General features: G+C 43.3%; 1 protein-coding gene across 4 annotated transcripts in view; it reads left to right on the forward strand.

Moving 5' to 3' along the window:
* The first annotated feature begins 2,140 nt into the window (after positions 1 to 2,140).
* The window catches only part of Adamts12 (ADAM metallopeptidase with thrombospondin type 1 motif 12), a 303,466-nt gene continuing 291,863 nt past the window's right edge, over positions 2,141 to 13,743 (forward strand). For 3 of the 4 annotated variants that reach the window (XM_046422266.2, XM_046422268.2, XM_046422267.2), the window contains exon 1: positions 2,288 to 2,581. In XM_046422266.2, the coding sequence (XP_046278222.1) occupies positions 2,455 to 2,581 (127 nt within the window). In that variant the 5' untranslated portion in view covers positions 2,288 to 2,454. Of the gene's footprint in view, positions 2,261 to 2,287; positions 2,582 to 13,743 lie in introns of those variants that run through there. The other variant, XM_046422269.2, reaches the window with a different exon arrangement.

Genomic DNA, 13,743 nt, shown 5'->3' on the forward strand with positions numbered 1-13,743 from the left:
GTTGCTACACTGAAATACCTGAGGTAATTCACTCATAAATAGAGAAGGTTTGTTTAGCTCATGGTTCTGGAGATCCAGTCCAAGATTGGGTGTCCTCATAGCTTTGGACCTCTGGTGAGGCTGCCAGATGCCAACAGCGAGGAGTGTCTGGCCAGCCCAAGTAGATCATATCTCAAGCTAAGAAGCAGAGAGACCAAGAGATTGGGTCAGAGAGTGGGTACAAACCTGGGGGCCAAGCTTTTAAAACATGGGCCTTGGGGGACATTATCCACATTCAAACAATAGAATGGCCTTAAGAGTAGGTGGGAGAGAGAATAAAGGAATGGTACTAGAGTTGAAGAGGTTGAACTGCAAAGTCAGAGTGTTCAATGGATTATCTCTTCTTGTCTCAGAAGTTCCCCAGAGTTTTTAGTTCCTGTCTGAGAGACTAATCTCTAACCCAAGGCATGGGAGCCAGAAGGATCTTGGTCTTCAAATGATATCCTGTTTACTAGAAAAAGGAGAAAAAGAAGGAGGAAGAGGAAAGAGAAGAGGAGCACAAGATTCTTCTGGAAAGAGTCTTGAATGGGAAAACGAGGGAAGGGGGAGGGGAAAAGAAGAAACAGAAAAAGGAAATGAAATAGTCCCAGACCTTGCAAATACATTTCTACCAAGGCATCCTGCCTGTCATGTTGAAATATTTTTTGTCTCAGGTTGTAATCTTTCTACCTCATGGGAACAGCGTAGTTCCTTGACTTGTCCAGAATGTGTTGTATCATGGCAAGGGGATTGAAGTTTGCAAATGGAAGTAAGGTTGCTCATCAGCAGATGGGAAGGATATTCTGGATAATGAGTGTGGGACCAATGTGACTACAAGGGTCCATGTAGGTGGAAAAGGAAGGGAGAAGTCATGTAAAGACTCCACCCAACGCATGCTACCTTTGCAGATCGGAGAAGAGAGCCCTGAGTCAAGGAATTCAGGTGGCTTCTAGAAGCTGCAAAAGAGCACCCTAAGAGCCTGCAGAAAGGAATGCAGCTTTGCTAACTCCTTGATTTTCGGCTAGTAGGAGCTATTTCAGATCTCTAGAATTTAAGGCAATACATTTGTTTATTAGGTGGCAGGAGTCACATAGGTGTTTTCAGCCACTGAGTTTGTAATTTGTTTCAACAATAGTGGGAAGTTAATACATACCCTTCCAAAAGTCTTGATCTCTCTTTATCCACTGTGAAGTTCTTCCAACCACTTATCCCAGGCCTGAGGGAACTACCTTGCATTTGAGCCACTGTGGTTGACTTGGCCACCTGACTTTATGTAGGATTGGGTGAGCTGGTGTCCCAAACCTCTTTCTGAATTCATGTGGTTGGCTGTCAGCCAGGGAGACCTCCATAAGGAGGCCAAATTCCTCCTGAATGGAGTAAGGATGCCTGTTTCAGCGCAGAAGTGAAAAATCTTGGCTGGACTATCCTAGTAAATTCTCTAGATGCCTGGCAAGCACCCTGGTTTGTGGCATTCTCTCACAGCTTGAGCCTCAGAATAGACGCTGGCCCACCACAAGCAGATTGGATAGATACCTTCCTGAGATACCACTTTCCTTTTGAGTGAACCGAGGTGGGCTAGGAAAGATGAGATTTTCAAAGTAGAAAAGCATGCGCTGACCTGCAGACTAGAGGGTCTCACAGCCATTTGCCCTAGTCACCTCACTGTGCAGAAGATGGGGACTTGTCCAGAGTCAAGCTAGCAAATTAGCTGGGACCATTTCTCTTTGTGTGACTTGGCAAAGAGGAAAACTGCCTATTAGTTTTCAAGTGGGTGTCTTGGAAGAGGATCCTGGAGAGGTCAGTGCTGGTGAACAGTCAGAGAGAGCATTGGCCGAGCAATGTTAGAAAAAGTTAAGGAACTGGCCAGAAAAGCAGGCAGCGCGGAGCTGGGGAGGACAAGGGACTTGGGTCCCCAGTGGTTCATGATCATACTCAACATTTGCGAGGGGCTGGCCTGGGGGCCTCAGTTAGCAACTTCCTCCAGTGCGGTTCAGGGTGGATCTCCCGGGTCTCCCCTATTTGGCCCCCCTGTGCTCTGGGCGGGGCGGGAGGAGTGCGGGGGTGGGAGTCCTGGAGGAAGATGCACCGAGCTGGCTGCAGGCCGCGCGGGCGGGGTGCAAAGGCAGAGGGGTGGGGATCTGGGGTGGGCTGCGCCCTCCCGCTCCCACCCACTCCACACCCCGCCGAAAGCGGACACTGTCAGCTGATTCACTCCCCTTTCAGGAGGAGGGAGGGGAAAAAGGTACCTAGCCCCTTTCTGCTTAAAAAAAAAAAAAAAAAAAAAAGGGGGATCAACAACAGCAGCTTTGCAGCCGCTCCTTCCCCACGCCCGGACCATGCACCCCTGCATCTTCCTGCGCGGCCACAGGCGAGCCCTTGATTTTGGGAACTGAGGGCTAAAACTTTTTGACTCTCCTTCTCCCTAACAACTGAATCATGCCATGTGCCCAGAGGAGCTGGCTTGCAAACCTGTCCGTGGTGGCTCAGCTGCTTAACTTTGGGGCGCTTTGCTATGGGAGACAACCTCAGCCGGGCCCGGTTCGTTTCCCAGACCCGAGGCAAGGTCAGTGGCTTTTCTTTCTTTCCTTTTAAAACAGTGGTGGTGAGACCTGTGGAAACTTGCTCGCTCCTTTCTCCCTTCCCCCACCCGGTGGAGCTGAACCCTGCACACCGCTTTCTGCCCAGTTTAAGGAAACCTGGGCTGGGAGCTCAGCGGGTACGCTTGCCTTTCTCCGGAGCCAGCATTTGGGGGAGGACGGTAATTCCCACTGAAAGGCGAGTGTCCTGCGCCCTTTCACACGGATGACACTGCGGTCTTTGAAAGACTCAAGAGTTAGCTGGCGACTTCTCTCTCTCTTTTGTCTTCTCTTTGCTGCTTTGTTGCAACCTCCTATTTCTCAAATTCTGAACATTAAAAAAAAAAAAATCCGTTTTCTAAAGAAGTTCCAACTGGGCACCGGCGGTCAGTGCAGTGTTTCTAGTTAGTCTTAAACTCCTGGTCAGGGAAGGGGAAATGTGATTCCGCCCTCCTGCTGAGCACGCTTGGCTGTGTTTTGATTTCCTGGAAAGATTTAGGGTTGTATTTTTAAAATAACAGCCTTTGTGGGGGGAATTTACCTCTGAAGGGGTTCACTGTTCCAGTCCTGCCTGGCAGCTGGCTGGTTCTCCTTTTGAAGATTGTGAAATGCATGTTATAGAAACCACTGGAGGCGGTGTGCTGGGTAGTTTGTTATTTTTAAAAAATATATTTTTATTAGTTGTTGATGGACCTTTATTTTATTTATTTATATGCGGTGCTGAGAATTGAACAGTTACTCACACATGCTAGGCAAGCACTCTACCATTGAGACACAACTGCAGCCCGTAGCTTGTTATTTTTAATATTATTTTTTTTAAACCTAAAGCTTGGAGTCAGGTGGTACTGTGGCCTCTGCTCCCCCCACCCCTTTGGACTCCTAAGGTCAGAGACATTTTTTTTTTCTATTTGCTGTAGAGTTTATTGTACCTCTGGTGAAGAAAGAGCAACAGCAATGGCCTGTGTGTATCTGCCCATCTGACCACTAGCTGAAGCCTTCAGAGTGCAGGAACCTTTGCTGCACTCAGCCCCTACTTCATTGATGGGGAAGCTGAAGATTGGAGGGTTTATGAGCCCTGCTAACGGTAGAGCAAGGTTTTGAACTGGTGCCTGATTCCTACAATGCTGCAGCACTACCCCATTGAAATATTAGGAATAACACTCACCACCCCTCCCCCACCCCAAGCACTCAGTTAACATTCATTAAGTCCCGTGTTTGCTAACTGTGGTCAGGTCTTGGGAAGGATTCTTTTGCGACAACCTTTTAATTCCCAGAACCACTTGGGTGACAAACTTTGCCAGCTTGTTCAAGTTTAGGGGATTTCTAGGCTGGGTTTTCTGCCCACGTTGCAATGTTCAAATTCTGCTGGGGAACTGGACAACTGCAGCTTTGAGAGCTATCTGATGCAAGTCCCTCCCTCCCTTTGCTTTACTTGGAAGCTAGAGCCCGCAAACACTGGGGTGAGATGTCAATCAGCCAGCAGTGGCTTGTGTAAACGGTGGAGATATAATCTCCCACCCCCAAGTTTAAAATAGCAGCGCTTGTTGTTCTTTGAAAAACAGTCCCTTTGTGAAAAGTCTCTCTTCTGAGGCAGCACAAACAAAGCCTGCAAGCACTTCCCAGGGCATTTGGAGAGGATTTGGTTCAAAGACATACGTTCTCCTGCACTGGTTTCAGCCCCACTTGCTGCACATCTTTTTAAGGGAATTCAGCCTGGTATAGAGTGGACCCCTCAACCTTACTGGTTCCTCTCTGGAAAGTGAGAAGGGAGTCTTTTCCCTAGTCACCTGAGGATATTTAATATTGAAAATCAACATAAAGTGCTTCGGGTTTATTAGTGATGCATATGTATTTAAATTTAAAAATAATTTCGGTTTTTAAAAGGCGTTTCACCAATCTTAATTCATTAATGGATTTACAAACAGTCCACTCTTGGTGCTAAGGAGAAATTTCTAAGCAGACTTCCATTTAGCACAAAGGGGTAGAAAGAGGAGAGACTTAGGAGAAGACAGGAGAGGGTGAACTCTTCTCTATAGTTATAAGGGGATTCTAAAGTTTCCAGGGAATAGGGTGACCTAGATTTTGCCCCCAAATGACATTCCATTTCCACTCTGACAACATTTTTTAATTACACTAAGATCCTGAATATGTCACCTTGCAAGCTACTTCAGAAATCATCTCACTTAACCTTCTCATCTTTATTTTTACAGATGAGAAATGGGAGGCCTAGGTGGTTAGTCGGAGTCAGGATGTATTTTTTGAGCAACTACCAAATTCCACTTCACTAGGGGGTTGAAGCAGGCAACACAGGGTCTCATAGTTGGAAACAGATCCAGATAATCCACATATTAGATAATCTTGAAGGGTCCTTGTAGTTCCCAGGGTTGACCAAAGATAAAGCAAATCCTTTCAGGGACTAGAAGCCAGAAGATTCCACTAACTCTGCTCAGTAGTTTCTCCACATCACTCATTTCTGATGTAAGAATGTACTATGACTTTTTCAAGGTTTTTTGATTCACAACGAAGTATCAAAACAAAAGGAAAAACTAACCTTGTGCATAATATATTGCCTTTGTTCTACAGCCAATAATATCCCCTTAGGTTTATTTATTTCTGTACAAATGCTCTCAGTATACAGCGGTGTTCCATTCTGATGAACCCATTGAAGTTGAAAGTATCCTAACTTGAAAATGTACTTAATGCACCAAAACCTCACCTACATCCCAGCTTAGAAACACAATATACTACCAGGTGGCTGTTTCTGCCTGTGGTTGTGATGCCTCTGGTTACAGGTGACAAGTCCCACATGTTGAAGTTTGAACATTAGAGAAGCACGCAGAGGCAAGCATATAAAGCAGGGTTTATTTAAAAAAGGGGTAACATAGACTTCTCCCAGAGGGAGGAGGGGGCCAGAGCTGGTATCCTGGTATCCCAAGAAGCAAGGGTGTTCCATCTTTTTATAAGTCTTAGACTTCCTTTGTTCTCCTGCTCTCTTCCCCTTATCTTTCTCCTTCCTGCACAGTGACTAGGTCCAGGGGATGTTTGGTGGGGTTACCAAAAGGTGGGAAACAGGTGGCTGAAGGGGCAAGGGCAGGATGCAGCAGCCCAGGACACATTAATTAACAACTTTTACTACTCAATGTAGAAGAGGCAATTCCTGGGACAGGTTACTTTAGCGACAGGTTGGAGCAGGAACAGGTTGTTGATAAGGGTGGAGGAGGGCCTCTGAAGGCATTCCAATTCCTCAGGGGACAGTCTCCGACTTCCTGGACTCGCTCAAATTGGCCTCCTTGATTTACCTATCTATACTGACTGTCTGTCTAATTCTGGCTTCAGTTGTGTGGCTGACTGGGAGTTGGGGCTTGCTGCTGCTGCTGATCATCATCAGAAAAGAGTATCATAACCAAACATCACTGGCTCTGGAAAAAAATAAAATTCAAAGTAGTTTCCACTGAATGCCTATTGCTTTTGCACCACCATGAAGCTGACCATTGAAAGTCAGGGACCCTCTACAGGGTTAACAAGGCACCAGTCATTTCCATGGTCTGTTTTGCTCTTGACAATCTCATGCAATCAACAGGGCAGGCACTTTATCCCACGTTAAAGATGTGCTCCAGGGTGCACAGGCTTGCATAAGAACAGATGGAGCCAGGCACCTGAGGCAGGAGGATCTCGAGTTCAAAGCTAGACTCAGCAAAAGTGAGGTGCTAAGCAACTCAGTGAGACCCTGTCTCTAAATAAAATAGAAAATAGGACTGGGGATGTGGCTCAGTGGTTGAGTGCCCCTGAGTTCAATCCTTGGTACCCACTCCCACCCCACCCCCCCAAAAAAAAAACCCCACAAAACAGAAGGAGTATTGCAGTGTTTCAAGACAAGAGCTATGATCATTTATTTATGCTACTTGCAAAAAAAATTTTTTGCAAGAAGCAAAGGATTCTAGATATTTTCTTAATGTAAGAAGAGACTTTGCAGTTTCATTTTGTTAATTATAGTAATCTTGTCTGGTGGGCAGATGAGTTTTCATAGGGTTGGTGGGCAAATCCAATCTTCTGTGGAGAATTCTATAACTTCGAAGGGACTAACATGATTCTCCACAACTTGTCAACATAAGTCAATATCTATAACAAAAATACAGTTGTATGGTTATGATAACCCATGGAAGATAATTATGAGAACAAACCTCTTGTTATGGGCCAGGCTACATGGACAATGACCAATCAGATTCCATTTTACACTGAGACTTCATATCACATAAGAAATGCTTCTCCCACCAGAAAGCCCCATCTCTGTACCCATTAATAGTTACCTAGCATAACATACTTGGCAACACAAAATAGCAATTCTTATACAATGTAAAATTGTTCTCTTTGCTTTCCATTTTTCTTGGGCAATGTACCTTTTCAGAGATTTATTGTCTAGATATTAGTAACCATTGTCTAGTGTGTACTGAACTAGGGTCATTTTGACCCCCTTCCCTTCTGCTTGCTTGTTGCTATGCCAACCTGGAAAGTCCTGTGGGAAATACCCATGTACCCATTGCACTGTCTTGCTAACTGCCCAATTCAACTTCTTTACCTGCTTGCTTGCAGCTTTGGCATCCCAGATATGGTTTTTGCCTTTAAATATCCTAAAATGCTCAGGCTTGGGGCTGTTCCCTCTAGAGACAGTTATGGGTCCTGTGCGGGGCAGTCACCAGCTGGCCGGCTAAATAAAAGACTCTTCAATTTGGACAACTGGGACTTGGTGTGTTTCCTGAGCCATCTGCCCCACAACACTCTAGACTGTTACAGGAATTTCATTACTTTGTTTAGCAAGGGGGTCTTAGAAAACCAACTGATCTTTTAGATAAAAGTAAACATAAAGAATAAGTACAGATTGTCCTGCGTCAACAAAGTTCCAAAATGGGCACTATACAGAGATGAGCATGGCCACTATATAAGGATGACACAGAAATTGGTGGAATGTTTCATAAAAAAGAGCAACCTAAACCTGAAAAAAGCTGTCAGACAAATATTCTCTTCCCTCTCGTTCCTTTCCAAGCCAAGGGTAAAAGATCTCTTGTTTTTTATATTTTTGAAAGCTCTTGTGCTCACAGGCTTCCCTGAATTTCTCATGAAGAACTAGGTTTCCAAAGATGATTTTGAACAAAGCAAATAAAACTTTTCAGGGTTTATCCTTTATTTCCACAAACCCTAGTGCAGGTTGTGATGTCCCCTGCCTTTCCCCCAGGCTTTTTGACACCCCACGAAGTCATCTTCAGTAGACCCCAAAGAAGTGGTAAGGACAGAACTTAAAAGTACAGGCTCCGGGTCAGATTACCCTCATCCCTCTTTATTGTCTCTTTACACAGATAGGAGTGGAGGCTAAGATGAGTGTATTGGTTCACTTTCTGTTGCTATAACAAAGTACCCGATACTGGGTAATACATGAGGGGTCCCATTGGTTCAGATTCTGGTGAGGGCCTTCTGGCTCTGTCACAACATATGCATGGTGATGATATCAGGTGTGAGAGGGAGAGATCACATGGTACGACAGGAAGTAAGAGGGATTCAGGGGCTAGGCTTGTTCTTTATAGGATTTGCTCTCAGGGAAACTAAACAGGATACTCTAAGAAGTACATTTATTCTCTCCAAGCATGGCTCCCCAGTGACCTAACCATAACCACTTCCAGTAGGTCCCATCCCATCAAGATTCCACCATCTCAATACGCCCATACTGGGGACCACAATTCCAGCATATGAACATTAGAGGAATAAACCATAGCAATGAGGGACACAGTTAATAGTACTGCCCCCAGGGGACTTTGAGGATTAGAGAATACCAGACAGGTATACTCTTAAAATCATACTTGACCATAAAAAAATGATAAAAAATTAGGACTACTATTATTTCCTGACACCTCTTTCTCCATCCACGTGACATCCCCTGTGAGTTCTGCTGAGGGCTGTGGGAATAGGTAACTAATCTAAACTGAGTGCCGACTCAGAGGAAGTCAAGGTGAGCATGGGTTTCTCTCCTGTCTCTGCCTAGAGGTTACATATATGTAGAGCCCTGAGATCCCAGGTCACCAAATTTCTATCTTTAATACCAACAATGTTAGGATTTAGCTGGTCAAAGGTACTGGTCAAGCATTGTTTTAAATACATTACATTTATTAGTACATTGGAGCCTTCCAACTACCTTCCTTTGCAAGCAAATCAGAAGGGAAAATTGATTGTATCTCCCTCCCATTACCATGGCCAATTAAGAGGCAGTTCTGATCTCCACGAATTGTCTAGTGAATTGAGAAATAAAGAGATCAAGCCATTCTTTCCTGGTCATCATCCCTAGGAGCAGTGCTGCTTCCTCTAACTCTGTTTGTTCTCTTGGCATCTGTTTCTCTTAATGTATATGCAATTCCTTGATTAAAAGCATAATTTTGAAATTGAAGTCTCAGCATTTTGACCCAAGTAATGTTGCATTTTTAGACTCGGTTTTCTTATCTGTGCAATGGGCATAACAACTGATTTTATACCACACAGTTGTTTTGAATATTGAATGAGGGAAGCCTGATTCTACCTGGCTCATGGTAAGTGCTCATTAAAAAGTTACTATAATTATTATCATTATATTATTATTATACAGTCAATTTATGTTGGCTCTCTTTCAAAACTCATTACACCAAAAGCAATTGGGTAAAAAAAAAATCTGTAAATTTGTTTGCTTTTTTACTCTTTTAGGCAATAGATTTCAGGGGTTAGGCAAGCCTTATTCTTTCATTTTGTACTCTTGAAAATCATATTTAAATCTCTGAGATATATCTTTAGAGGCAATTCCTCTTAGGTTTATTTCAAGTCAGGAAACTTGGATGTGTTTCTCTCTGCAAAAAATCAAAATAGTTCTTCAACTAAGTTCATTCTTCTTGTTGTTGTTTTTCTAACTCAAAACTGGGATTATTACCTTTCTCTGCTGGATGGCCGGGGGGCTGCACACTGCAGAAAGAATGTCCAAGGCTCACTCTACCCTTTGGCTTACTTTTCCCTATACCCTTATCTCCTGCTGACATCCCTTTCGGTTACCCCAAACTCCTTCTGTTTGAGAGGACCCTGTGCTTAACTGTTGCAACTCCCTCCTCATCTCCAGGAACTGTGCAGAGATACCTCCTCAGGTTAGTTCTTCCCTAGGGACTCAGCCAGCTGCAATGGGCACAGGCTGCAGGCATTGGCGTGTTGGCATCCCTTCCTTATCCCCTCTTCTGGCACTTTTCTAATCCTCTCATGAGCCAGCATAGCACCTGGTCCTTTTCACTATTTACATGTAATTGAGAAAACAGCATAGGGAAGACAAATTTCAAAAGGGAAAATCACAGCCCCAAAGATCACCATCATTTTTACACATCATCTGAAAGGCTTGGTTCATGCGTGTGCATGTGTATGTGTATCGCAGTTGCAATTGTAGTGAAGATACAATTATATATTGATTACCCCTTTGTTATTATATCCTATTGTTTTCATATTTCTGCGTAATTGCCATGATTGTTAAATATGCACAACGCCGTTTTGACATAGGGATTCACAAAAATTATCTACTTAGGACTATTTTTTTTAAATATTTTTTAAGGGCTGGGATGTGGCTCAAGCGGTAGCGCGCTCGCCTGGCATGCGTGCGGCCCGAGTTCGATCCTCAGCACCACACACAAAGATGTTGTGTCCGCCAAATACTAAAAAATAAATATTAAAAAATTCTCTCTCTTTCTCTACCTCTATCACTCTCACTCTCTCTTAAAAAAATATTTTTTAAATTGTTGATGGACCTTTATTTTATTAATTTATTTATATGTGGTGCTGAGAATCGAACCCAGTGCCTCATACTTGCTAGGCAATCCAAAATCTCTACGGGCTCCAATCAGTTCAACAATAGGAAATGACTCTGGATCTGCAGTAACCGGGATCGGGACAAAAGTTGGAATTTTCATAACCATTGCCATAGGCCAGGATCCATTCCAACACTCAGACAAATAACAGGTAATATTAGAGCAATTAAGCATCCCCTGTGATGTAACATTAGCCAAAAGAAACAGGAACGGAGATTGGAGACAGACTGCTGCAGAGGGTAATGTAGCATTAGATAATTGTGAATTATTTGCAGAAATTTTAAGCCTCCTACCTCACTCCGAGTCTTGGGTACTGCCAGAAACATTAAACAGCCAACTTTGGACTCCTAATATTTCCCTGGGGAAACACAAGCGCACACTAGACTAGCCCAATCTGAGGGAGTCATGCAAAATCTAGTAAGTCCCTCCACCTGAGTGAGAGTGAAAGCGGCATCTATGCCATAAGTGCGGACAGATTCTGCCAAGGTTTTAATTATCTTAAAGTCTAAAGGCTCATGATATCTTCCCCTGTTATTGTCCTGAAATACAGGGTATGCAAGTCCCATATCTGTATTAACTGTCCTCCAAACTTGTGCATGAAAAGATCTCCCGGAACCTTGGCACCCCCCACATACGGAGGTGGGGCAATCGGCACCATATCTTCTTCTAGATATTCTACCTCCTCCTCCTCAGAGTTTTGTTGACCAATGTTAACTCCCTTCCCCTTCTTACAGTAGGCCTGCGTGCCCTGTGTCTCCTTTTTCTTCTTTTTCATTTTTATCTTATGTAGTTGTTGTAACAATATATCAAGGTCCTCAGAACTCTCTGAGTCGCTTGTGTTCTCAGGCGTTTTTAATTCGGTCAAGTCTGGGTAGAGCCTTCTCCTATTTTTATCTTCAGGCTCTTTTGCCTTCTCACTACTGTTACTTTTAATACTCTCTGCCACTCCACTACATGATCCTTCAGATTTTTCCTCATGCAGTTGCTCAAGAATAGCTTGACCCTCACTCACAAGCACTCTACCACTGAGCCACAACCCCAGCCCTATTTAGGGCCATTTTTAAAATTGTGAGATCGATTTAAAATTGCATTTGTCAATCTCCACTTCATGACAACTTGAAATTCTTGAATAAAACATTTTTAATTGTTTTTAGTTTTGTCCAAAGAGTATAACATTTTACTCAGAATTGTTTTTTTTTTTTTTAATTTAGGTGATTTTGGTTGTGTTCACCTTCATTAACTTAGTAATGGCTTTCTGGAAAAACTAGTTTTTAGAAAAGACACTTGTTTCTCTGTTTTGGTGCAGAGATGCAGAGACTTGCATATGTAAAATGGTTTTAAACTGAGATGTTTAATTTGGTCTTAGTTTCTGCTGAGACCTTAAGTGTAAGGGGAAAAGAAAAGAGGCTAATGTCCCACATATTCACAAAGAGAATTCTGAACCATGTAAGCATAGCTATGATATGACTTAGATATGACTCTAAGCCTTCCCCTTTCTTGTGCATACATGAGAGGCTTAAAGGTCCATGGAAAGATATTGGAGAGAGACGTTCTCAGGAGAAAGCCAGAGTACTGGGGCATTACCCTCTACTGTGCTCCCATCTAAGGCAAAGGAAGGGGCCTTGAAAGAGCTCAGAGAGTTTGAGGTGGATTTGGGGAGTAAGGAGCTTGAACATGCAGATAGGCAGAAGCCCAGGTGGAATGGCATTTGGTGACAGAGCCAACCAATGGGATGACCTTAGAGGAATGATGTGATTTCCCTAACTCTGGGCGGCTGGGAACGGACCATGGTTATTTCCTGTGAGCCTGATTTGGGCCCCATGGGAGGCAACTTGTATCATCTTGAAAAATGCCAAAGAGGACATACTATAGGGGTGAATCAGCTACAGTACAGGGGTGACAGATAGAAAGGCAAAGGATGGCCAGTTGGAGGAGGAATCGCCCACATTGAGGGGACCTGGACAATCCCCAGTGATAGAGGTCATCCAAAGCTCAGAGAGCTACTCCTGAGAGCAGGGGTCAGCACCTGGGGCAGCCAGCCCACTGTTGTGAGCTGCAGAAGAGAAAAGCAACTGGAGGGGAGTACTGCAGAAGCTGGCCACACCCACCACTCCCGACTGGCCACGCCTCTCTTCATTCAGCTCTGAACTTGGAAGGCCAGGGAAGTGCCAATATTAGATCTGCCCAGACATTTCTGGGGCAGTGAGTGGGAGATAGAGGGCAGACTGAGTCAGTTACACTCCTTAGTTCATGGCACACTGGCATCAATAATTTGTACAACTCTCTTTTGTAGTTTGTATTTATAAATTTTTGTTCTCCATCCCTACTCCAGTTCCTCTCCATGAAAACCCATTTTAACAGGTTCCATATGTACTTTTTGTTTGCACATGTTCTGAAAAACTTCCTATTATTTCTGTTATTGTGTGTGTGTGTATGCATGTGCACGGGCATGAGTATTTTTCATTAATATAATTAGCTCTGTATTAACTTGTCTTGTTTCTTATTTTATTGAGCACTGTTTTTAAGATTTGTCTTTGTTGCTGTGTGTTAAGTTGGCCCTAAAAGTCCCAGTTGGATGTAATTGGTCTGAACTTTTATAATTGAAAAATTGAGACTATTTATTAGTACCTGAGAATGGAAACACTGTACTCTGCCCCATATTTCATCCAAGGTGGAGAAGGATGATTTCATAAATAATATTTGAATGCCATTGTTTTCTGAGGGGAGAGCTCCTTTAAACTGTATCCCATCAAGTTCAATTCTTTTAGTCCACCGGCTATAAACTGTTCATTAATACATCAGCTTATATGAACCGAATACCTGTGATGTATAAGATTTTGGTCTCCAAAAGATTCAGGGATAAATAGGATTAAATAGCAGAAGACAATGTCAAGTAAGGCTGTTCTGGGAGATACAGAAATAAAGGTGCAGGCAAAGGGGGAGGACTTCAAGGGTCATCAGGGGAATGAAGAGAAAGAAACTGAATTGCATCTGTAAAGTGTAACAGAATTTTGATATAATGCAAAACACATTTAGATCTTTTGGGAAAGAACATTAGCAAAGTAATGCAAGTTAGAAGGTTCCAGGGGTTTAGTTGGGAGGTGAAAAATGTTTTTTTTTTCTTTTTCTTTCCCCCTTTTTACCCCCTGAAGCAAAAGATTAGGTTATTTTACTACACATTTAATGGTTTGTTTTGCTTAGTCTATAATCTAGATTATGACGACTGATTCCTGGCTAGTTAGCTCCATTGTTATTCTCAAACATCAAAATAAGGAGGCAGTGGTGGGAATTTAAAT

The sequence above is a fragment of the Marmota monax genome, unplaced genomic scaffold (assembly GCF_021218885.2).
Source record: "Marmota monax isolate L192 unplaced genomic scaffold, Marmota_monax_Labrador192_F-V1.1 WCK01_AAM20220418_F8-fsc00077, whole genome shotgun sequence".
NCBI lineage: Eukaryota > Metazoa > Chordata > Mammalia > Rodentia > Sciuridae > Marmota > Marmota monax.